This window comes from Gopherus flavomarginatus, chromosome 3, assembly GCF_025201925.1.
Source record: "Gopherus flavomarginatus isolate rGopFla2 chromosome 3, rGopFla2.mat.asm, whole genome shotgun sequence".
In the NCBI taxonomy this organism is placed as follows: domain Eukaryota; kingdom Metazoa; phylum Chordata; order Testudines; family Testudinidae; genus Gopherus; species Gopherus flavomarginatus.
This window is the reverse complement of record NC_066619.1, coordinates 157,911,971-157,936,808: the sequence shown is the minus strand read 5'-3', so window position 1 is coordinate 157,936,808 and position 24,838 is coordinate 157,911,971. Positions and strand designations below refer to the sequence as shown.

General features: G+C 40.4%; 1 protein-coding gene across 3 annotated transcripts in view; it reads left to right on the top strand.

The window, feature by feature from the left end:
- The window catches only part of RASGEF1B (RasGEF domain family member 1B), a 365,408-nt gene that overhangs the window by 337,543 nt on the left and 3,027 nt on the right, over window positions 1–24,838 (top strand). For 2 of the 3 annotated variants that reach the window (XM_050945154.1, XM_050945156.1), the window contains 12 exons: window positions 6,155–6,337; window positions 7,073–7,195; window positions 8,315–8,452; window positions 12,751–12,963; window positions 13,095–13,169; window positions 14,441–14,536; window positions 14,995–15,097; window positions 16,213–16,292; window positions 17,362–17,457; window positions 21,891–21,986; window positions 23,190–23,313; window positions 24,002–24,074. In XM_050945154.1, coding sequence (XP_050801111.1) covers window positions 6,155–6,337; window positions 7,073–7,195; window positions 8,315–8,452; window positions 12,751–12,963; window positions 13,095–13,169; window positions 14,441–14,536; window positions 14,995–15,097; window positions 16,213–16,292; window positions 17,362–17,457; window positions 21,891–21,986; window positions 23,190–23,313; window positions 24,002–24,074 — 1,400 coding nt within the window. Of the gene's footprint in view, window positions 1–5,012; window positions 5,032–6,154; window positions 6,338–7,072; window positions 7,196–8,314; window positions 8,453–12,750; window positions 12,964–13,094; window positions 13,170–14,440; window positions 14,537–14,994; window positions 15,098–16,212; window positions 16,293–17,361; window positions 17,458–21,890; window positions 21,987–23,189; window positions 23,314–24,001; window positions 24,075–24,838 lie in introns of those variants that run through there. The other variant, XM_050945157.1, reaches the window with a different exon arrangement.

Genomic DNA, 24,838 nt, shown 5'->3' with positions numbered 1-24,838 from the left:
TAGAGCAGGTTGAACAAATAGCTGTCAGGGATGGTCTAGATAATACTTAGTCCTGTCTTGAGTGCAGGGGACTGGACTAGATGACCTCTCGAGGTTCCTTCCAATTCTTTGATCTTTTAAGTTTCATCTGAAAGTAGCATGACCTATTGGATTTCAAGCTTGCTCTCCTCAGGTAATCTTTCATCTCAAATTTTGAGAAGTTGCTCTCTATGGCTGGTAAACTATTGTTTTTGGTTTCACTTCAACCTTGTATAAAATGTTTGCACTTGTCACAAATACAGACCAAAAAAATAAGATAAGGGCAGACTTTGTGGTCAAATTTCTAATCCTTCCTTCCTTCCTTCCTTCATGTCACAGTTAAAGCTCATTTTAACTTGTCCACATCATTCCCCAGCTGGAAAAGATAATGTTAATGTTCTTTACTACAGATTTGTACTCCTTTGCTTTTACCAGCCCCAAAGTTTGTAGCAGCCTATCTCTTATCGAAAGCCTATTTTTCAGCATGTTGGGAAGCAAAGCTCTGAAAGGAGATTGTGGCCTGAGTCCTGAATTTTTTAGGAAGGCATAACTGCAGATCTGCTTCCCGCATAGGAAGGTAAAGGTTCTGTGGTCTTCCCTGTGTTCAATCTTACTGTCTTTTGGCTGAAGTAGTGCAGTATGAGCAAAAATCAAGTGTGCTAGTACTGTAGTGTGCCTTCCATCTGTAATCAGGTTAGCACTGAATTCTGAAGTGACTCCCTCGACGCTGACACAGGCTGACTTTATTTTGTAGATATGATGTGCAGAACTGGTCTCTTAGAAGAGCAAAGAAAACAGACCCTGTCCCCTACGATTGCCAGTGAAAAGCTAATTCTTTTCTGTTGTTGAGGGTTGGCTCAGACTCACTCAGTAGTAGAGCTGGCTGGGAATTTTTTGACAATACATTTATATTGTCAGGAAAAGCTGATTCATTGAAACTGAAACTTTTCAAGGAAACATCTGTTTTGATGAAACTTTCATCAGGAAGGTTTCTCAGGATTGAATTGAGAGAGAGTCTGATACCCTACACCTAATTAGCCAGCACCTCAGTAGTTAAGGCACCAGGGATGTGGGAGACCCAGTTTCAGATCCCTGCTCTACCGATTTGGAATAAGGACTTGAATGTGGGTCTCCCATATCCTAGGTGAACTCCATAACCACTGGGCTGTTGCCTGTTCTGGGGAAAGTGGGGGTGGTACTGTATGAGTGTGTGTCTCTCTCATGCTTTGTGTGAAAAATTTTCAGAGGTTTGTTTTGTTCCATGGTAGAACAAAACCAAACTTTTAAAACTCCAATTATTATTATTTTGCAAAAGGGAATTCTTTTTTTCTGGCCAGCCCTGTGCAACACTGTGGAAGCTTTATCTGAATCTTTTGGGTTTGCCAAATTAGAGCTGGGGTACTGTGGGAATTGCTAGTTTTGTTCATGTGTTTTCCTGCTTCTGGCATTGCACTCGCATGAAAGCTGTTACTAATATTTATCAAGCTTGAGATCCCATTATGCTATATGTTCTACCGACACCTAGCAGCAGCAAGTCTCTCTTCCTTGAAGAGTTTGCAAATCTAAGTAGATGAGACAAGATAGAAGAAAAGAAGTATTGTTCTCCTTTTGCAGGTGGTGAACCAAGTCAGAGGTTCAGTGACTGGCCCAAGGTCACAGAGGAAGTCTGTGTTGCCAAGCCAGGAAATGAACCCATATCTCAGTCCAGGGCCTTAATCACAAAACCATCCTTCATCCTAGCAACAACAAATGTGTGGGGTTTTTTTTTGTTAACCCAAGTTTTCCAAATTTTAGTAAAGATGTTCAGTTTTAATTTGGGTGAAAGTTCGCAATTTTTTTCAGCTTCATCACTTCTTCATTCCCAATTCTAATATTTTCTTCTTTTAAAAGCCTATTCTACTTTGTAGAGTGTACCAATATTCGCAGATACTAGGAAACCCATCCTACTTGTTTCTAGACTTCATGGACCAAATTCAGCTCTCTTCCCTCTATTCATTTCTGCTGAAGTCATTCTGTAGGCAGAATTTGATCCCATTTATATAGATCCAGGGGAAATAAGAACAAAGTAGAATGCTTTTTATCTGTACCTCCTCGCTAAATACAGCAAAGACAAGATCAAGGTTAATAAATCACGCTGGAAAAGTGCATATGTTACGTGAGTCATCCTGTTGGATAGACTATATTTATCACCATCATGCTTTGATATCCTCCACTTTGTCACATGGACAATGTGTTCTGTGTCACATTCACTTACACCGAAATCCTTGTCTGTCCGGATATGCTGTATGCAGTGCATCTCTTACTCAATACAGCCTGACATTTCATTGAGACAGAACTCAGCTGTCTGGGGCAGGAAACTTCTCTAAGTAGTTTAGAGACAGTCAGTACACATGATGTCACATTCCTTTTCACCCATATATTTACACGCACATCCCACGATATCTGACCTTTGACCAAGTGGTTTATAACATTGTTAATAATCAACTATTAAAGATTTGATGGGTTTTTTCCTCTTCATATAGTCACTGTAATTTTTCTAGATCTTAAATTTAGTATCCATTAGAAACAAACTGATATGAACAATGCTGGTGGCACTCATTGTGCTAAGAATTAGAGGATCTAAAGCACAAAATAGTCTGTTTCCCTTGGGAGTTTGTTACTGAAGTTTAAGCCACTTTCTTAGCTTTGATTTTTATTGTGCCTTTAAAAAAATACATACTATAGAGGAGAGCATACTCCTTGGGTTTTGCCTGTTTACTGTAGTAAGCTTTTATTTAAATCGTTATTAGTTGCTTAGTGATGTGCCAAAACTGGATATTTTTATTGAAACTGTACAGCACCTCCAAAATTTGGTGGTAAAATGAGGCATTGATTTGTAACATCTCAGATTTTGGTTCTGCAAATCAAAATCAAACTGACTGGGAATTAGGATATGCAAAATCAATATGTGTTGGTCAGATGGGACAAAACATTAACTTCTCTTTCAAGCCTTTTACTTGAGTGACTTGGATAAAATGAGACCTGGATTCAAACAAACTTCCATATTTGTTTTTGAATCCAGAAACATGGTGAAGAGTGGTTTTGCAGAACCAAATCATGGCTTCCTCAACGTTCTCCATTAAGTGTATGTTGGGGGCAATTGGTCTTTGGATGTTTTGGTGTGAATGGCAGCACTTACTTGGAATACACCTCTACCCCGACAGAACACAATCCGATATAACACGAATTGAGATATAATGCAGTAAAACAGTAAGGAGCCCCGGGTCCTTTAAAGTGTCACCTGAGTCCCACTGCGTTATATCCGAATTCATGTGGAGCCCTGGGCCCTTTTAAAGGGCCAGAGGCTCTGGCCGCTGCGGGGAGTCCCAGGCCCTTTAAATCCCCACCCAGGCCCTGCTGCCAGAGCTCCGGCAGTGATTTAAAGGGACTGGGGCTCCCTGCAGCAGCAGGAGCACCGGGTCCTTTAAATCACCACCGGGGAAGCCAGTCCAGTCAGGCATGGCATACTAGACCGAACCTGATATAACATGGTCTCACCTATAAGGCGGTGAGATTTTTTGGCTTCTGAGGACCACACTATATCTGGGTAGACGTGTACTTGTGTAATGTGACTTGATGGTCTTTCTCTCCTGTCTGGCTAGAAGTATACAACATAATGCCTTGCTCTGGGACAGTCACAGCAACTGATTCCTCTGTCAGTAGTTAATTGGCTTCTGAGTTAGAGCTGAAGAAACTGTCACCACCATAGCTTGAAATCACACATAACTCTCCTGCCTTGGATTTTGTTATAAACTTTAACTGGAGACACCTTTCAGCAAAACTAGGGGATTTAAGACCTATGCAAAGCTGTACTTTTGTCTAAGCTTCTCTTTGAGTTCTTGGGGTTATCTAATTCAAAGAATCAGAATAAAACTTTGGGCGGGACTGTACACAAAGTGAAAACACAGAATATGTTTACATAGTGTCTGCACTTCAAATGGCCACATTTCATCCAGCTCCTCTCATAACCTTTTCTTATTCCTGGGACCACACTAGCTTGGCAAACAGTTTCAGAGACAGTCTTTCAGAATGCTTTATCCTGCCAAAGATGGCTGTAATACGGCCTGCGTCTCACCTGCTGGGCATCCATAATAAAGGAATCTTGTTTGCAAGAGTTCTGCACCTTGCTGCCTTCTGCTGTGGCACGTACATTATTTTATTCTTTTTCCTCTTCCCTCCCAATTCACGGTGCTGGAAAGAATCAGGTCCCTGGTTGAACAGCTGCATGGAGTGACTAATGTGACTTTTCAGACTCAGAGCCTCCTCCCCCAACCCATTTTGATGCTAATATCTTTTGGCATCTCGAAAAAGCAGGATTAGTGCAGGTCATGTAGGCCAGGAGCCTCCGTTCACTGTCCCTCTCTGCTAAGCAACAGAGTTTGGCTTTCTCTTATTGTTTACTTACTGAATCTCTTAGTCTTCTGTTGCTTTGAATGCCTCCATTGTCTGTACATGCTGCCAGAAGCAGAGAGTCTTTGGCTCTGTGTGCAGTGTATTATGTCCCCAGGAATCTAGCTAATAACTTAATAGCTTCTAGTCTCTACTGAGTTCACTCTGAAAAGTGCTTTGTTATGAGTTGCAGAGCACACAGATGGAGAGAAGCTACTTATCTCCAGGCTGTCACATTACTACTTGTTCTCAAAATCAGGTGCCTTCACAGACTGAAGAGTGTGGCTTGAAAGATCCTTTCTTTCCATATAGGATTTGACACAATGGAGAGAAAAGCAACAGCATCTGCACTTACAATGATGGCTCAGGGGCATGAAAGCTTTTCATAGACTCACGCACACTTGCTCCACCAACCCAGATGCACAGCAGCCAGTGCAAATTAGCTGTACAACTTGGTCTCCCTTACCTCGGAATTGCTGAGAGGAATGGAAGCTGTGTGACACCGTACTGCATTGCAGCTCTGTTTATTTGATCTCAGAATGAGACGTGCTTGCTAGAACTTACTGTGTGTTAACTACTATCCAGGTAGATAAAAGCACATTATTATGATTAAACTTGGGTGTGATGGTAACTTGTAATCAGGGATGAAAACCAGACACTTCCTCCAACTGCCAGAGAGCAGCTATTCCAAGAGTGATTGTGTGGAGGAAGTGGGAAATTCAGATTTAACATGATCAGAAGCTTTATCTTCCTGCTTTTCTACCTACAGTGCAACTGAGAAGGTTTTGGGTGGTCAGTACAATTCTTTTTCCCTCACCCCTGCCCCTCCCCGCCACCCCTTTCAACTTTGATGGCACAGTGCTGATTGATTAAGGTGAGGGAGAGAGGCGTTGTTGTTTGTTAGGTGAGCGGCTTTGGTTCTCCAGTGGCTGAGATGCCACCTTTTTTGGTTTTCATTTACTATGGAAAGAAGCTCAAGTTGTCAAACTCAGAGCTGGACTTTGGACACCCAACATTTTTAAAATGTTCAGTACAGCTCCTTTGCTGCTCAGGGGCTAGTTTGTGCACCCCTTATTTTTGTTGATGAACACCTATTTCCCCAGGTAGCTCTACTGGCTTCAGTGGCACTACTGGTGTAATAATTTACTACTGAACAGGAATGAAAGTACTGTAGTGGAATGTTTCCATAAATGTTGACGTCCAAACTTTTCCCCTTGGCCACATATGCAGGGGTCTTATTGGGAAAAGTGAATACTCATCCAAGTATGCTGCAGGCAGAATTTGGCCCATCATGGATTTTTGCCACTATATGGCAAATAAGTTTTATAGAAAGTTCTAATTCATAAAACATTCACCAACAACTCTCCTCCCCGTCCCCTCCTGCACGCTGCCAGCTACCTCCTGCCAGTGGATTCCATTTTTAACATCTGCCTTCTCCCTATAAGGTGACAAAGAAATGACAAAAAACAAAAGCAAAATTACCTCATAATCGTAACCAGTAAAGCAAGGGCACCACTCGCAATTGGTTTTACCTCGGGAGCAGTTCAGGTGCAGTAGGATTTGTGTGTGAGAGATGATCTAGCTTTCATCACTTCGTGTCAGGGTTTTATTTCCTTAGCATGCTGCTGTGATACAGTCTTTTGAAATGGGTGTCAGAAGCCTGTTCTGACTCTATTGTGTATCTCTTTTTTTTTGTGCCTTCCTTCAGGAAAGTATGCCACAAACGCCTCCCTTTGCAGCTATGTTTGACAGCAGTGGTTACAACAGAAACCTGTATCAGTCAAAAGAGGACAACTGTGGAGGACTCTATTACCATGACAACAATCTCCTGTCAGGGTCTCTGGAAGCCCTCATCCAGCACTTAGTACCCAATGTAGATTACTATCCTGATGTAAGTCTATACACCCTGCAAATTACATCAGGTGTGCTTGACACACTTTTGAGTGGGAGGATTCTGGAGGGAAAAGCAAAATGTAATTTTTGTTACTGGGAATGGCCCCTAATGGGGGTGGGGTGAACGATGCCAACTACAATCTAAATGGCTCTGCTTTTGCAAGCCTTAGTTGAGCCCATAGTAACAAAGTTGGGCCACAAAATGTATTTTATTTTTTGCTGTACGTCCCTGTTTACTGATTGCTATGCCCAACAATGGCATTGCATCTAACTTGGGTTTTGTTTCTTGAGCTATACTCCATCACTCTGCTAGAACGAGTTTATGTGACCTATTAATTTAGGTCACAAAGGTTTCCTGCAGAACAAGGGAAGAGGAGCTGAAATTGTGCTCTGAGTAATTTCAGGTGCTGAACTTTTATATACTGTTGTCACAAAGGGATAATCAAGCGAGCCCCGCCCTGCCATGGGCCAGCCGTGTTTTTGTCTGGTCTTGCGTAATTAGCCTCAAGTAGTTGCTATGTAATGCTGTAGTGGCTCTGGAGAGGTGACATTCGTTACAATTAAGTGCTTACCTCTGCAGTAGTATCAGCCATTCTCACCACAAGTCATACACAAAGTTGCATTCTGAATGATAAAGCATGAAAAATTGAGTTGAAAGTAATGTTGTAGTGGGAAGTATGAAATGCGTGATGATTTTGCCTCTCTCTTTCTCCCCCCCCCCCCTTACCTACAGAGAACATACATATTCACCTTCTTGCTCAGTTCGCGGCTGTTCATGCACCCGTATGAACTAATGGCCAGGGTTTGCCATTTGTACATGGAGCATCAGAGACTAAGCGAGCCCGGGACTGACAAGGTTAGGTCTCTTGCTAAACCTGTTAGGTCTCATTTTGTAAATCTGACTCAAAACTCTCTTTCTCTATGCCAAGGTAGAACACCTCTGGGTTTGCTACTGGATTGGATATACTGAAAACGAATCATTAGCAAGATTGATTTGCGGCTTGATCCTGTGTACGCTGAAGTCAAGGGGAGGTTTTGGCACTGAATTCAACAGAACCCTAATGAATGAAAACCGTCTCTACTGAGACATTTGTTTCATTTCCAAAATCCCAGTCACCTAAGTAGCTTTTTTAGTTTTAACTTGTTTTAATAAAAGAAAGATTAGGAAAAAGAAATGCATATATTTAATAATATGTATGAGATTGTACCTTAAAATGCATATGGCACTAAAGATGTGCTATATACATCTTGACATTCTAGGCTGCAATCTTGCAAAGACTTTGGCACTTGTTTAACTTTAAGCACATGAGTGTGAACTCAGTGGGACTACTTACATGCTTCAAATTAAGCACCTGCCTGAGGCTTTGCAGGATTACTTAGCTAGTAAGCTCTTTGGGACAGGGACTGTCTTTTTGGATCTGTACAGCAACTAGCACCATGGGGTCTTGGTCCATGACTAGGCTCTTAGGCTATCACAGTGTAAATAATTAACAATCATTAAATATAAGTAAATAGTTCCACTGAGTTCATACTCATGCTTAATTAAGCACATGCATAAATAAGTCTTTGCAGATTTGAGGCCTTAGGCATTTCTGCAGATTTTATAACTAATTGTTAGATAATGTTTATAGTAGCTTTTGGAGACACTACCATATCTAGCATCTAGGATTTTTCTTATACTGATAGAATTTACTCTTTTTAAATTGGCCAGTTCACTGATGGATTGGTCCAAAACCCAATGAAGTCAATGTGTTTTGGCATAATTAATCCAATGTCAAGTTAATTACATTTCAAGTTTTAACTGATTTCCATGTCCTTGTATTCCACAATTGCAGTAGTCCATAATGAGTAGATTGTAATTCAGTTGGTTTCAATATTTGTTTTATTGATGTCCACATAATGAGTAGATTGTAATTCAGTTGGTTTCAATATTTGTTTTATTGATGTCCATATAACTTTTCCCCCCCCAAACTAGAGCCGGATACGAAAAATTGCACCTAAAATCCTTCAGCTGTTGACTGAGTGGACAGAGACGTTTCCATATGATTTTCGAGATGAAAGAATGATGAGGAACCTGAAGGAGTTGGCGCAACGAATAGCCAATGGCGATGAGGTAGTTACCTTGAGCACAAGAGGGTTGGAAAGGAAGCATTAGTTTAATATCTTGGCTAGAGTAAAATATTGCTGGTTATTTATTAAGTATGTAGCAGCTCTGGGTAGGTAGCATTGTTTATGGAGTTAATTTTATGAATGTGAATGTAATGTTTTGTCCAGTGCCTAAGGTGCAGATGAACCCTTAAAAACCTAAGTCCTAACCAGCCCTTTGTGCTGAGAACTCCTGGCTAAGTCCCAGTATCTATATTGAGTTCTTGGAAGAATATTTATTTTTGGCTACAGAATAGAATAATTGTGCGAGCAGACACTGCTTGTAAGTTTTAGTTCCATATTTTATTTTAAGATTTTCTAGGAGGAAGTTGGGTGTGACTCTGAAAATCCTTCCTGATGTGAACCTTTACATTGAATTCATGTGAGGAGGCTTTTCGGGATAAGGCCTTTGATCTTTAAAACCCATAGGACAGCATTGCAATGTCAAGGAGGAATGTTTCTAAAGGGACAGTATTAACTAGGATGGGAAGAGTTGGCTTTGGCTCAAGGCACTGGCCTTGGACTCAAGTTCTGAGCTGCATTCCTGTCTCTGACCAACTTCCTTTGTGGCCTTGGGCAAGTTACTTGATCATTCTGTGTGCTGGTTCACAGCTGGAGATAATTCTTGGGAGGTGTTGAGATGCTAAACTGAGGAAGCCCATATAAGTACCCAGATAAAACCAGGCCCAAAAGCTTAGGTTTTATAAACCACTTAAAAAAATCCATTATGAATAAGGCTATGTTTTAGTCACAGGTATTTTTAGTAAGTCATGGACAGGTCCTGGGCCGTGAACAAAAATTCATGGCCCTTGACCTGTCCATGACTTTTACTAAAAATACCTACTGTGACTAAAACTTGAGTGGTGAGGGGGAGGGGCTCCAGGGGCACCATGGGTGCTGGGGGAGAGGGTCAAGGTGATCCAGGATCCATGCTGGGGGAGGGATGGGGAGGGGCCTTCATTATGAATAAAAATGTTTTGGTGAACTCTAAAAAGTTGAATGAAAAGAGTTTAAAAAAACAAAACAAAACATCAATCATGAAACCATTCATAAATTCCTAGATGCTAAGGCTGGAAAGGAGGGACCGCCGTGATCATATGCTCTGATTTCCTATATCTCACAGAACTAACTAGAAGTACCTGTAAAGCTGATAAATCTAAAAGGACGGACACACACACTCTCTCTCTCTCTCTCTCAAATCAGTATGAAAAGTGAAGAGAGAGTCTTTATTAAAATCTAATGTAGATTTTTAAAAATCTGTGGTGGTGGTTGTATTGGTGGTTTTGTTAATGAGTCTTAGGTTAATGTTGTCCCTTTAAGGATGATGCGTGCTTTGGGTGTGTGAAGTACAGCAGGTGTCATCAGAGAACATAACTCACATGACAGGGTTGTCCAGGAAAGAGTACAACATGTACCAGTGTGGCATTTGGAGGAATGATAAACAGAAAGTGCTGACTAAATGGCAGCGTGTTTATTGGCATTCCCAGTGACTGGTGTTCATCCCAGTCTTTTTTATAACCTCTTGCATAATTTGCTGTTTACTCCCTCTTCTACATAATTAATTAATTTTTCAGATGATAATAAATTGGAAGGAATTATAAATACTGCTAAAGAGATAAAATGACCTTGAGAGATTGAAAACAAGGGCAGAAGAGAGCAAAATTAGACTTAACTTGGAACTAAAAGAACAAATATCTATATCCAGGGGAAACTAATTCAAAGCCCAGATATTTAATGGGTAGGAGAAACTTGGGAAGTAGTAATGCTGAAGAAGATCCAGGGGTGATTGTGGAAAGCAAATCAGACACTTATTTGCAATGGGATGTGTTGCATTCACAAGGCATCGTGTCATAGAGCAGAAAGTTAACTTTTTTGCCTGCTGCTCTGTTGCAATTACACCCTGAATGTTACTTTTGGTTCTGGGTACCATGTTACTAAAAGATAGTGACAAATTGGAGGTAGCCCAAAGAAGAGCAGTAGAAAGATTCGAGGCCTAGAGGAATTGGTTTGCGAAAGACTGAGTGGGTAAGTGGGTATGCTGAGTGGGTGAGAGTTGCAAAGTGTTGGTCTTGTTGTTGTGTAGCTCAGAAACTATGTGTATAGCTCTTTCTGTTTTATGTAAGTCTTCCATATGTGGTCATGCTATTTATGTGTGGTGAGGGAACTTAGACACAATAAGGCCTTTTTTTAAATGCAGAATCAAAAGGTACACTACAAAAACTCATCAACTGTCTTATACGCAACTCGGTGAGAGGAAACTGAGCTGTGTTTAAACTGACAAATGGACTGTGTATGTGATTTTTTTTTAAAGTTATGTTTCTATTTAAATCATGTATATTCCATGGTTTAAGGTAAATATATAGAGTATTATGCAGTTGTGAGAGACAGAGCGACAGATCTCTCATGCTAAATAGTGGTCCTAAATCAGCAAAGCACTTAAACATGTGCAAAAGTCTTATTGATGTCAAAGGGATTACTCTTGCACAAAAAACAAGTCACATCCCTGGGTGCCTTGCTGAACTGTGGCCCTATAGGGGAGGGAGACAAGCATACAGTTGCATAAGAATTCTTATGAATGTTATTGGTTTAAAGACATTTAAGATTAGGGTGATCAAAATCAGTGAGATAAACTACTTACGAACAGAAGATCTATCTATTGTAATGTGTTCACCATATGTTTCATCTCAGATTGCGAGCAATGATGCTGTACCAGCCCTATATAAAAATGTGTTGTGCCATCAGGTCCCGCAGCTTGAATTCTGAAGTAGAAACCCATTATCTGCCTCTATTTCTGTGGTAGTTGCTCTCAGCATAGGGATTTCTCAGGGCTGTCCTTATATTAAAAATGTCCCCTGAACATCATAAACATCTAAAAAGATGCTGAAACTGTGAGCATCTGCAACAAACTGTTCTGACCGACTGGGGGAAATGACTCCCAGAGCAGAGGAAGAGGTGAAACGACAGACTCCCTCTCTGCTGTTTTAACCGAAATGGTGCCAGTTTCTACACTGAACCTCTTGCTGTATTTCTTTGAATACTGCTCATTTATGTTCTGCTTTGATTGCTGAAACAATAATGCAGATTGAAAACAAGTTTCAAACAATATTTTTGTCTGTTGCTGAAATTGGGTGTAAGGAGGTGTGGGTAGGGCAGTGAAAATTGCTCCCAAGTCTTCCTACTTGTGACACAGATTTGGCTGTGAGCAGGGTTTCCAGGTACACATGGTCAGCATTCAATCAGTGTTCCAGTTGTGTTGGTTCATGATGCCTTATTCTGTTTGCCAAACACATCATGGGCTCCTCAAATATTTTTACTCTTTAATTTGCGTAACCTATCATCCTAGCTGACTACATTTCTCTGAAGAGCGCATATGTTTGTGCTGGAAAATCAGGGGCATAAGATTGTTCCATAATGGATTAGACCCATTGTTGTGTGTTCTCCGCCTTGCCCCAAATAACTATATCACACACAGCCAGGTCAAAAGTCATGCCATGCCCATGCCAAACCTGCCTTTGTCATGTTCATGCTCCTGAAGAGGTCCCAAAAGAAAGCTGCAGGTTTGGCAGTGTTTTGTAGACTGCTGCATATATCAGAGTAATTTAGCAGGTGTATCACCCCCTGCCTTTTAGCAGAGAGATGTTCCCTAAACTGTGAATGAAGACATGACTGCCATTTTGTAATTATTGTTAGTTCAATTTTTGATTAATTTCCCCGACTGACGTTAGAGACCTGTGCAAAGCTCTGTATGTAGATTTGTAAACTGCTTCCACTGAGGCCAATAGCAAAACTCCTCTTAACATTAATAGGAGCAGACCTAGACTTCATGGGATTAGTCTTGATTGACACCAGTGAAAATAGAATTAGGCCCGTATCATCACAGAATGACTATACTTTAAACTCATGGATTAGGTTTTTTCCTTACTGCCTTGAACAGTGGGAGGAGGTATTTTACCCAGATGGACAATGCTTCATTTTACACTGTAAGTGAAAGGTACTTTCCCTTTCTGTTGTGGCTTGGACTGGTGAGGACACCACTGAATCCCTAAAGCAATCAAACCTTAAATTAAGCACTCCCAAGGACTACCTGTTAAATGCATGCTCTTAATGTACTGATTTGGCAATGGTCGCTTTAAGAATACACTTGGTTCTGTGAGTTTCTAAGTTGATAGCTTCATTCTGATGGATATTCGTTATCTTAGTGTCATCAGGAATTTAATAGCCTTTCATATTCTGGGAATATCCTTTGCTTGTCTTGTGTCATGGCAGATGTATCGGAAGAACGTACAGCAAATCATCCAGAGCCTGATCCGAAAACTTGCCTCTCTTAGCCAGTATGAAGAAGTACTTGCAAAAATCAATGCAACATCCACAGATCGACTGACAGTCCTGAAGATCAAACCTCAGTCCATACAGAGGGACATAATCACTGTCTGCAATGACCCTTACATGTTAGCCCAGCAGCTGACTCACATAGAGCTGGTAAGTTGTTGCCAGGTCATTCACATATGTATTTTCCAACCACAATTTTATTCTTCCTACTTTTTGCTTCTGTTTGAAATACAAATCAGCAAAGGAAATGATTGCTTGGCTTAATTTATTTTTAAATGTAGGAGAGGCTGAATTACATTGGACCAGAAGAATTTGTCCAGGCGTTCGTACAAAAGGATCCTTTGGACAATGACAAGGTGAATGAAGTGGAACGAGAGCAGTTGTGGAACGGGAATGGTATCCTGTACTGAGCCACAAGCACTATACAGGATAGTTAGAATACTCTTATCTCTAGATAGATATCATAATGAACATTCTTGATAGCTGAACTTTTAAAACATATCCGCTTTACTTTGTGTGAATCATTGTCCAGTTAGGGAGCAAATCCAGCTCATGTTCTGTCTTTGCTCAAGCAAACAAACTCCCATTCACTTAAATTGATTTCAGTGATTTTTACACCAGCTTAGGATCTAGCCCTGGGAATGGTTTCTCTTGACCATCCGCTCTATGGTCTATAGCCAAGATGAGATGCATTTCAACCTTGATACTTGCCCCATCCATTATTCCCCTCCTGTCCTTTTAGGAAATTGAGCTATTTGAAAGAAACCGAGGAGGTCAAATTGCAGTCCTTGTTGCAGGTACAGTACAAGATGTATTGAAGAGAATTCTGAGTTATAGAGTGAAGGGCAAGGACAAACTGCTTTTAACTAACTCTGCTGGAGCTGTTACCTCTTTCGCTCATGTTCCGGAGATGCTTATGATCCACATGTTGACTGTGCCATGTAATTTGTACTGTACTTACCTGTTCTCCTCAAATGTGGCAAACAGAATATAATAGCTTTTATCCAGCTGGGATTCTGAAATGCTTTTCTATAGATGATGAAAATCTCTCTCTCTACCCACTGCTACTCAGAACCTCTGGGATGAATTGTGGGAACTGTTCCAATGCACTATCTAATAGCACGGAACAGGAAAGGAAGAATAAGACTCCAGCTGAAATTACTGGGAGCATTTTAAGAAGGCAGAATGTAATCTGCCGGTTGGGCCTAGACGCTGGAATTTACATGCCAAATGAGTGGTCAGGACTCAATTTTATATCTCATTCAAAACCCAGCACCATGGCGTCCCCTTGCATGATGATTCAGCATTGCTTTAGTCCTGATTCAGTAAAGTGCTTAAGTGTCATTATTCAGCAAAGCGCTTCAATGGGACATAAGCAGGTGCTTGATGTTGAGCACCTGCATGTGTGCTTTTCTGAATCAAGGCCTCAGAGAAATATCACCTGCTGAGTCACCAACACCACTTTTCTGCATCTCCTTGAGTTTTCTTTGGCGATTGACCATACTTTTACCTTATGATATCTGACTGGGTGAAAGCTTTAGGTGGCCAGGTTACAGATTAGGAATCTCACTGTCTCGAAGAATGCAGAATAAGTTAACGAGGTTGTGTTTTCTCTTTCTTTCTTCAGAGCTGTTATGCTGATCAAAAGAAGACCCGTAATCTGGAAGCCTATGTAGAATGGTTTAACAGACTCAGCTACTTAGTTGCTACCGAAATCTGCATGGTGAGCAAGTCCTATTTCCTTCGCATACAACAATTTTCTGTTTTTGAAACTGTGAAGCATCAGTAGCTTCATTACTCTCTTCGGCTTTCTTCCACACTCTTCTACACGTCCACCATCATATGTTCTCCTTTATGCCTAGAAGAGCCTCTGTCCCATCTTGTTTATCAACCACCTTCTCTCTTCTTTAGACACCTCCTTCCACAAATCCTTCATAAGGCTCCCTCTCCAATAATTCCCTAGGCCCTCACTGTCCTGAAGTTTCTCAACTCCTTTGGTTTGTCTTTCTCCTCTCAGAAGTGTTTTGGAGTAAGAAATGCCACTTGCTCTATTTGTAGAACACAGTGTGAAGTTGCAGTATCTACAAAAGAGATGTTTAACAATAGTGTCATCCCTTTTTGGAGTTCAGTGGAGGTCTCCCTTTCCTGCTAAAGAATAACACTATTATTTGTCTCTCACAGCCTGTGAAGAAGAAGCACAGAGCAAGAATGATAGAATATTTCATTGACGTGGCTAGGGAGTGTTTTAACATTGGCAACTTTAACTCCTTAATGGCGATTATTTGTGAGTATAAAGGCTGGGGATTTATTGGAGAGTTTTTCCTTGTTTTTAATTTAAAGACTAAAAAAAAAAAATCATTGTTTGGATGCTTAAATATGGAAGCCTATTCTCTAGTTACAGTACCCAGCAGGGTGGGAAGTGAAGGAAATGATAAAGAGTAGATAAATATCTTTGTTATATTATACATTTATAAAAGATTGGAAAAGAGTGTTCTAGTTCAAGCTACAGTTATCTTCAATTACACCGTTAAAAAGAGAGGGCGAGAGAGATGACTTAGTGTTGAAAAGACTCATTGGATGATATGTGCTTCAAAAAGCTCCCTCCTGATCAATTGTATTACTTATAGGGATAAAATTATTTTTATGCTCAAGTGTTTGGAGTAGTGAGGTTGAACCTATCCCCATTTGAAGTAACGCAAAATTCCTGTTGACTTCAGGAGGAGTTGTCATCGTCTCAGGCTTCACTGATCATTGTATATAATAGTCAAAGACACCAATTATTGAAAGAGTATAAAGGTCACCCTTCACTTAGCCTCATTGCATCTGCATAGTGGAGGTGAGATGTAGCGTGGGCAGCCCCTACTTCTAGATTTCCAGTGAGAGGTCTGTCTGTTCTGAAGGCGTAGCTGATGTTGCTTGGCTTGATGACTGCATTGTGTGCAATAGAAACCCATAGACTTGTATTCAGATAATTTACTGACCACACTTTAAAGAGACTAATGAAGTTGCCCTCAATATTTACATTGTAACTTTTCAGATCTCATCACCCACTTTTTTAGTAAACTCTCATCCCAAAGTATCATAATGGGATACCTTTTATTAATCTCCTGTCTTTGTTGGACGTGGTCTGGGGTTAAAATACATGGAACCCATCCCTAGCCAGACAGGGAAAAATAAAGATCTATCAATAACATGTAGAATTGATGGGGACTGCTATTTCTGTTATACTGTAAATATATTGGTAATAAAAATACCTAGAAATGGCTATATCTCCTATGAAAAGCCTTCTTTTGTTAATAGAACTTTAATTGTAGAATTACTTTGCATCTTAGTTAGTTTGTTTATCTTAGACTAGTTTTGTTCTATTAAATTTTTAAATTGTCTTTTTCTCTGATAAAGCTGGTATGAACATGAGTCCGGTCTCCCGGCTAAAGAAAACCTGGGCAAAAGTCAAGACAGCCAAATTTGACATTCTTGAGGTATGTTTAACTTATATGGGATCACGCTGCTGTCAACAGAGTATAGGTTTGACTGTTCTGGAATGTGAGTTTTAGCGAGTCCTATCCTATTGGATATTGACTGAAATTTTGTGTGTGCATGTCCATAGTGCAAATTCATGCACTCTTGGAGTCCTTCAACTAACTTCTGGCCTCTGTTAATTCCTGCTGGGTTCCTTTGGCTTTAGAAGAGCCAGCCACTCAATATACCTTGCAGTTTTATTGTAAAACCTACTTGCCACTTGGAACTAGTTGACTTTTTTTCAATTGGAACTTGAAATTGTGGGGAATTCTTAGCTTAGAGGTGTGCAATAGGGTTGTAGTTGTGGTGGAAGAGTAAATAAATCAAGAAAAACTCTGCTTTCAAATCTGAATGGTAGAATTTAACCCTAAAGGATGTGTGTACACTAGAGTTGGGGGTGGGAGGGGTTGTATCTCAAGTTCATTGACTGCTAACAAACTCAAGGTAGCTAACACATTTGTAGAGAGCAACGTGAACATTGTAGGTTACAAATCTGTGTTACCCTAGGGATTCGGATTTGCTGTTACCAATGTGTTAACTATCTTGAATTAATTGGCAATCCAGTTGAGATTTTTCAAACAATTTGTATGGTAGAAAATGTGACTCTCAGTACGTGTGTGTAACTCCTATTAATCTCACAGCAAGTTACACACACTGGAAGAGCGGAATATTGGTCTCATGATTTGAGACCCATTGTATGGCTCTGAGAGCAGAATTTTAGCCTTGAATTTGAGTTGATAGTACAGTTTTTTGGGAGAGGAAGTGTGACAAGTCTGACTGATGCACAGTAGTGCTTCTATGAAAGCCTGATTTGTACTTGCTCACTGGGCATTCTTTAAAAGTGAGTTTCCATATGTAAGGATCTCACAGAACAGTAGATTTGTTTTAGCTGTACTTTAAAGATGGCATTTGTGATGCAATTCAATACACTTCTTGGGTTCTAAATGTAGCCTGTCTAGTGAAAAGCACTGTACATGTACTGGCACTAAATCGCCAAAGCTCATTATTTACATTTCTTCCCACTTCTAGCATCAGATGGACCCTTCTAGCAATTTTAACAATTACCGAACCGCTCTGCGTGGGGCAGCTCAGAGGTCCTTGACGGCGCATAGCAACAGAGAGAAGGTAGTTCGTGAATCACTTAGCAAATGAACAATCATGAAATGTGCTTGTTAAGCTATGTGGTGAGCTGTTCTCGAGCTATTCAGATTCTAAGGCACTAACCTCAGTCAGCTTCCTTTAAAATATTTGCCTCAGCATTGGGTCTCTGACTGCCCATGAGGCTTGTGTAGTGAATCACCAAGAACAAGACTTTATCCTCTGGTATGGTATCCGAGAACACACAGGGAAAGAAATGGGAAATCTTACAGGATTAGAGGGCTTGGGATAAAGATTCTTTCACCTCATGATTTCAACTAGAAGCCCAGTTCAGGTTCGTACTGACTGAAAGGGGTTACTATCTTCATATCCTAAATGAAGTAGGATTAGTGGTCTCAGCACAGGTCCTAATGGGCAGGTGCCTACATCCAAGAGAACATCACGAATGGCACTTGGTTCCTTGTCAGCAGTCTAGGTGGAAAGGCCAAGGTTTGAAAGGAAGAGTGGCTGAGCTACTCTGTTGTCCTTGTTTGTTGGTCTTTCCAGATCGGAGCTGAGGAGCAATAGTGGGGCAGTGTGAGGAAACATGCACTGGTGCCACTCATGCTGTGTGCCACCCTGTAGATGAAATTCAGTCTCAAGGAGTTTCAATCTGACTCCTTTCATGAGCATTTCACACAATTTTTAATTGCCTCTAGTGATTTTTTTCTTCCATTCCCCACTTCCTCCGGACACCAGTGTTTCTGTGGAAGGGAGGGAGATCTGGGAGAGGACCTTTCGGTACCAGCACCTCCAGGGAAAGACAGTTAGCACATCTGCAGGCAATGAAAGCTAGTACAAAGGTGACTAGTCTGAACCTGAAGAGCCCTGAGAAATGTCATAGGTATTGGAGGCAGAAGGCTCTCTTGAAGGCATTCCTAGCTCCTCCCAGAGAGGATGCTATTTTCATGCGGGATATACACAGAGAGGCAGATTCATGTTAATGTAGGTCTTGAACTGGCAGAAAAAGTGGAAATTTTGATGAGTGCCCCATAGGGAACTAGTAAACATGAGAAAAATAAATAATAGTCTAGTGCAGGGGTTCTCACCTGAACCCACCTGAGTCCTGCCACCTGGGAGCGGGAGACCGAAGCCCAGGGGCTTCGGCCCCAGGCAGGGGGCCTGTGACCTAAGCCACGATACCCAGGGCTGCAGCCTTTGGGCTTCAGCTTTGGCCCCAAATGGTGGGGCTCGGGCTTCAGCCCTGGGCTCCCCAGCAAGTCTAAGCCAGCCCTGCTCACTTTGAGGGTCCCAACCCACAGTTCGAGAACCACTGGTCTAGTGGATGCACAACAGACTCTTCTCTTATTCTTTTAAAACATGGCTTATTTAATATTTTTTTAAACAACTTAAAAACACCACAAAGGAAAATGATTTCTGTCTACACGTTTGTCTTGCCGTCTCTGTTTTGCCCGCAGTGGCAGACACAAATATCCATTTTACACTTCTGCTGTTTTTTTTTTTATTCCTCTTCATTCTGCTTTACAAAAGGATTAGTTTTTGAGGATTCTTTGCAGCAAAATAACAAACAAACAAAAAACCAGGATCAGAGTGCAAACAGTTAGATGGACTTGAGGCTTTTTGGATGAAAGACACTGGAGGGAAAAGCTTAGTGTGTCTTTCACATATTGCCCTGGGTCAAAGATGTATTAGACTGAAAGTTTGGTCCCTGCTTAGTACTGTTGCAGCTGTTTTAAAGTGCTGTGTATCCCTGGGCTTTGGTAAAACAAAAAACTGTTTGTTTCAGATCCCATGGTATTTTATTTGTATTTATATTAAGAAGCACTGTACTCCACAAATAGTCCCATTGATCTCAGTGGGATTACTAACACTGGTCCGGGTCCTCCTATGCACATGTCCATCCATGCTCACTGATTTTGCATGGCCACGTTTGTCCATGTGGATCAGCTTGCAGGATCAGAGTCACCAGAAGCTTAATAAGATCCAGATGGATTAATTTTAATAATAATCATGCTATAGATGAATGAGAAGAAGAAGAAATTGCTGCCATTGTATTGCGTATCATTCAGGTTTACTTTCCTCTTATCTTGTTTTGAAATGAGGTTTTGGGCAGATGGGATGGAAATTGTGTAAAGATTTGCCTGTTCCAGCGTTTGATTCTGCCTAGGGTAAATCACAAGCACTTGTGTCCTAAACCCCAAATGTTTGTTTGGAATGTCTAGACTAGCATTTCTAGTCTACTAGTCAACTCGAGTCAAAATGGGGAACTAATCTAGACATTCTTATAGAGTAAATGTCTCTTCTCTGCATGACCTTTACCATTTCAGCTTTAAAGGTGCCTCGCTGGGGTTCGTTACTGTGAATAGCCAAGAATAACAAAGTATCCTTGTGACCTAATCAGGTTAGGCCAAAAATCCTCTCTTGGAACACAAGAGTAGCTGTAATATTACTGAGAAAGCGAGGCAAAGAAAGGTACAACCTCTTTGCAATAAACCAGTGTTTGAAAAATAACCAGGACTTGGACATACATTAATGCAGAACCTTTGTTGCATCCCTTGAATTTCTCTTGGAAAGGAGCCAAATAGCTTGCTAACCTACCTCAACTTAGAGGCAAGTTATTAAATAATTCATCAACTTCTTATAATATAATATTGTCTCTGCATGTCAGGATTAATAAACTCGATCTTCGTGCTTATAGAATACATTTAACTGTAAGGCAGGATGATACTTATATGTTCTGCACGTTATGCATGTTTTGCACTTAGCTCTCAAAACCCATATTTTATTTTTAAGAGCCCGTTTGAATACAAATCAAGGTGTAAAATCCTGCATATATTATGTAGATTCAGGAATCCAGAGAGTTTATTCTTATATATTTATTTGTAGAGCTGAGTGAAATTTGGAAATTCCAAATTTCCACATTTGTGGATGTCCCAGATTGGGACAAAAAAGTTCAGAATTTCTGTTATGATCAAACTTAGAAATTTTTTTGCTAAGGAAAACATTTTGACTTTCCCAAAATCAAGATGTTTCATTTTGGTGTATCAATTTGACCCAGAATCTCCCCCCTCCTTTGTGGTGCATGGCCTCATGGGAGTTGTAGTTCAGGGCCCTGGTGCCACTATTCTCCCAAATGGGCCAAGTTTCCTAGGCAGACCTACATCTCCTTTGATGCACCCAGTCTTGTGACTCCAACAATGTGACATGGAAAGCTCAGTCATAAAGAAATCTGTACTGTATTATGGGAGATTTAGTCCTCCAGGGAGCCCAGTCCAATATAAAGAGAGAGAGCCCCACAGGAAAATAGTTCTATTGAATTGTTTCAAAACTAAACTTTTTGGGTTAGTTCAACAAAATGAAATATTCTGATTTGTATCAACCTGACCCACAACAAAGTACTTCTGTTCAATTTTACCATGGAAGTGTTTTGATTTTTCTGGAACTTCGTTTTCTGTCAGGAAGTCATTCCTGACTGGCTCCATTTATTAGCCATTGGCTGAAATGGTCATAGGATCCTGTCTGGGTTGGAAAGAGGAGCCGTTATAGACGGATGGAAATGTAGGGCTGGAAGAGACCTGTTGTGAGACAGGACCAAATATACCTAGATAATCTCTGACAGGTGTTTACCCTGATATTAAACCTCTGATGATGGGGATTCCACAGTGTCCCTTGAAATCCTATTCCAGTGCTTCTCTATCCTTATAGTTAGGCAGTTTTTCTTATAACTAATCTAAATCTCTCTTGCTGAAAATTAAAGCCATTACTTATTGTCCTACCTTTAAAGGAGATTGAGGGGCATAGAGCAGAATCTATAGGAAAAAGTATTCCTCTTTGGTTGCAGAAGTGACCTCCAAATGCCATGATACCATACCATCAGCCCTTTGGGCTTTATTGCTGTTGATGTGGTTTTTCAGCTCTGCACAGCATTCTAACTTGGGCATTAACATCCAAATACCTATTTATAATGCACAAACAAGAAGTGAGGTACATCTGAATGTGTGCAGTCTAGAGTCTGCAAGCGTGGGTGAGGAAAAGTCAAACTAATGATGACCACTGTAACAGAAACGGAGCACGTTACGCAGGCAGCTGTCACTCCAGAGGTAGTGAATGTACATTGTTGCTCAGTTGACAAGTATGGCCATGAAAACAGATAGATTAACTGCAATTCCGAGAGTGCTAGAGGCTTCCCAGAGACACAGTGGATGGAAGAAGTCTGGGACAAAGAAAGGAGATGGAACCAAGATGAAACTGAAGAGACTAGATTGGGGTGGTAACTATCTTTACTTCAAGTATTCTATAATGCAGCATGGCCACAAGATGAAAGGAACACTTGCAGACTTTGGCTTTTCAGTATGATGATTAATTTTAAGACAAGGTGACTTAATGTTTCATACATGTGATACTACTGTTGTTTCTCGATTCTGTGTCCTACTGAAGGTGGGCTCTTGTTTTTTCTTTAGATCGTGATACCTTTCTTCAGTCTCCTAATCAAAGACATTTACTTTCTCAACGAGGGCTGTGCCAATCGCCTTCCAAATGGCCATGTCAATTTTGAAGTGAGTAGAACATTTTATTTAGAACTGGATATTACTTAATTGCCACTCCTTTAACTCCCTCATCAGGAAACATAACCCAGTTCTTGATCCTGCTTTTATTGGGAACAAAATTAGGCCACATGTCTAGTACGTTTACCAGTTACTACTAGAGATGGTCAAAAATCTTGATGGGATGCTTTTCTGTCAAAAAATACACATTTGTCAAAATCAAAACATTTTGTAGAAATGTCGATTTTTAGATAGGGATGATGGAAAAGTCACTGTGATCAGTTTTGATAGTTTCAATTCATTTAATCTAAACTTAAATATTATATTAATTTAACTATTTATATATTTAAATATACTAGAAGTAAAACTTTTATTTTGCAGAAAATATTGATGATTCAGCCTTTCTTTCCAAATTGGAACAAACTTTCTGAAACATCAGAATTTCCCTTGGAATGGAAATTCTAGGTCCCGACCATCGTTAGTTGCTATGTTCCACTGCTTGCTGGGGTGTTGTATTATCTGCGTGGTACAAGTCAGTCTTTTGGGGGTTCTGCCTTTTAAATTCTCCATGTGGTGTGAGCGTCTATGCATGATCGCAATATATTAATGTTCTGCACACATACTTTCTACTTGTAGGGAAATGCTATAGCACATAGACACATATTAGTTTCAGTAACCTTTTCTGAACCTGAATTGTATGATCTGGAATACCCTTATGTTTAAGGTTGATCAAAAAGCTTTTTAAATGAAGCACTTTACTGTTGGAAAATGACGTTTTATCAAAACTGTGATTTTCCATGTGGAAATATCTATTTTAGCAGAACTTTCCATCATGGAAAAATCTGAACTTTTCAAGTCAACAAACTGAAAATAAACATTTGAATTTGGGAACATCAAAATGTTCGGTTTGGATCAAAAATGTCAAAATGAAACATCCAAAGTGGCTTTTTTCTAAACACTTTGTTCTGCAGAAGGTTGTGATATTTTAATATGGGTTTTGTCTCAATTTGGGACAAAAAATGTCTAAATATTGGAATTTCCCCAGGGACAGAAATTCAGTACCCCTCCACTCCCCTCTTGTGTTCCTGCTTGGAAGTCTGGCTTGAAATTAGCCTAATTTAAACCCAGATTCATTTATCTAGGGTCAATCAAGCAGATTGCTAAAATTCATACGTTTTGTGTTTTTGTTCCCCCCTACCCACTGCCCATTTACAGAAATTTTGGGAGTTAGCGAAACAAGTGAGTGAGTTTATGACATGGAAGCAAGTGGAGTGTCCGTTTGAGAGGGATCGGAAGATCCTGCAGTACTTGCTCACTGCCCCAGTCTTTAGTGAAGATGGTAAGGAATACACTGTGCTCTGCTTTTCAAATGATTGTGCCAAATATTGCTCACTCTCTTCCTGTATTAAGTTATCCCATTGTTCCAGGACTAGGTTGTCCTTCAACACAAATCTAAACATGATCTATAAGTTAAAGTGGACCCACAGAAACATGGGGAATAAAAGTTACCTTTTGAAAGTGTGTTTGTTCTCTGAAAAGTGGCTTTGGCCCCTTTCCCTGCTTTAAGATAAAAGATTATAAGTAATGGAAAAACAAATAAGAATTGCGAAGCAAGTGCACAAAAACATAATCCAAAGTGTATTTATTTGCTTTGCCTTTACGAAGGCTTTGACCTAGGGGATGCTGCTAGAAAAACAATTTGGAACTCTGCCTTTAGTTCAAAAAGCAATATTGCTCTGAGCTTAAACCTTTCTTTTGCAAGTGTTCGCTCCTATCTTCCTATGTTTTAAGTTTCCTTAGCAATTCTTCTTTTCCCTGAGGATAGTCTTTTTTTCTCATGTACTATTTGTTAATATTGACTGAATGCAATTGTGAGTGATGATGTACTTGGTAATGGAACTATGGAGCCATAATCTGATGAAGCCATAATATGAAGAGATTTTATTTTGCTGCAGGACACTGTAGGAGAGTGGTAAATTTTAAAAATGCCAATAGCACTAATACATCATTCATCCCTCTGACTGCAGCACTTTACATGGCTTCCTATGAGAGCGAAGGTCCTGAGAATCACATTGAAAAAGACAGATGGAAGACTCTAAGGTTTGTGTCAAAGGTTATTGGCATCAATAAATCAATACAGTGAGATGTAATTCTAGCATCGGACAGTTAAAAGCCACATGACACATTATATGCTTCAACAGATGGGACAGAGTATCAACTTGAAACCATCTCTGAGCTTCTGGATTTTCTGGAAGAATTAGTACAACCTCTTCTTATTTATCTTGCCCCAGAGGGATTTGGAGCGCAGCATAATTTTAAATTAGGATATCCTGCCCCAACTCAGTTTAGAAAAACCTCTCTGAAGTTTGAAAAAGCTTTTCTCGCTGATAGTGTGAGCTCTGTTTCTCAAACAGAGGTGCCTGAGTTAGGTGCCTGAGTCCCATTCTGAACCTGGGCTCTCAAACCTAGAGAGAGTTTTTGAGTAACTCCGTGGGAAGATGGATAAGTTAATTTAGGTAGGAAAACAGAATTTGGGATGTCTTCTACATAGCTGCTCCTCTGCTGCTGTTATAATACATGTAGTGTGTTCATTCCCTTTCATATGCTTATTCATGGAGCAAGGGATGGACAGGGCTGTAGCATTTTGGCAGCTGCTTTAAACTGGGCCAACAGTTCTCAAACTTATTGCACCGGGACCCTCTTCTGACAACAAAAATTACTAAGTCACCCCAGGAGGGGAGACTGAAGCCTGAGCCCACCCAAGCAAGGGGGCCAAAGCCAAAAGCTGAAGCCTAGGGGCTTCAACCCTGGGTGGGGGTGTGGGCCTGTAACCTGAGCCCAGCTGCCCAGGACTAAAGATCTTG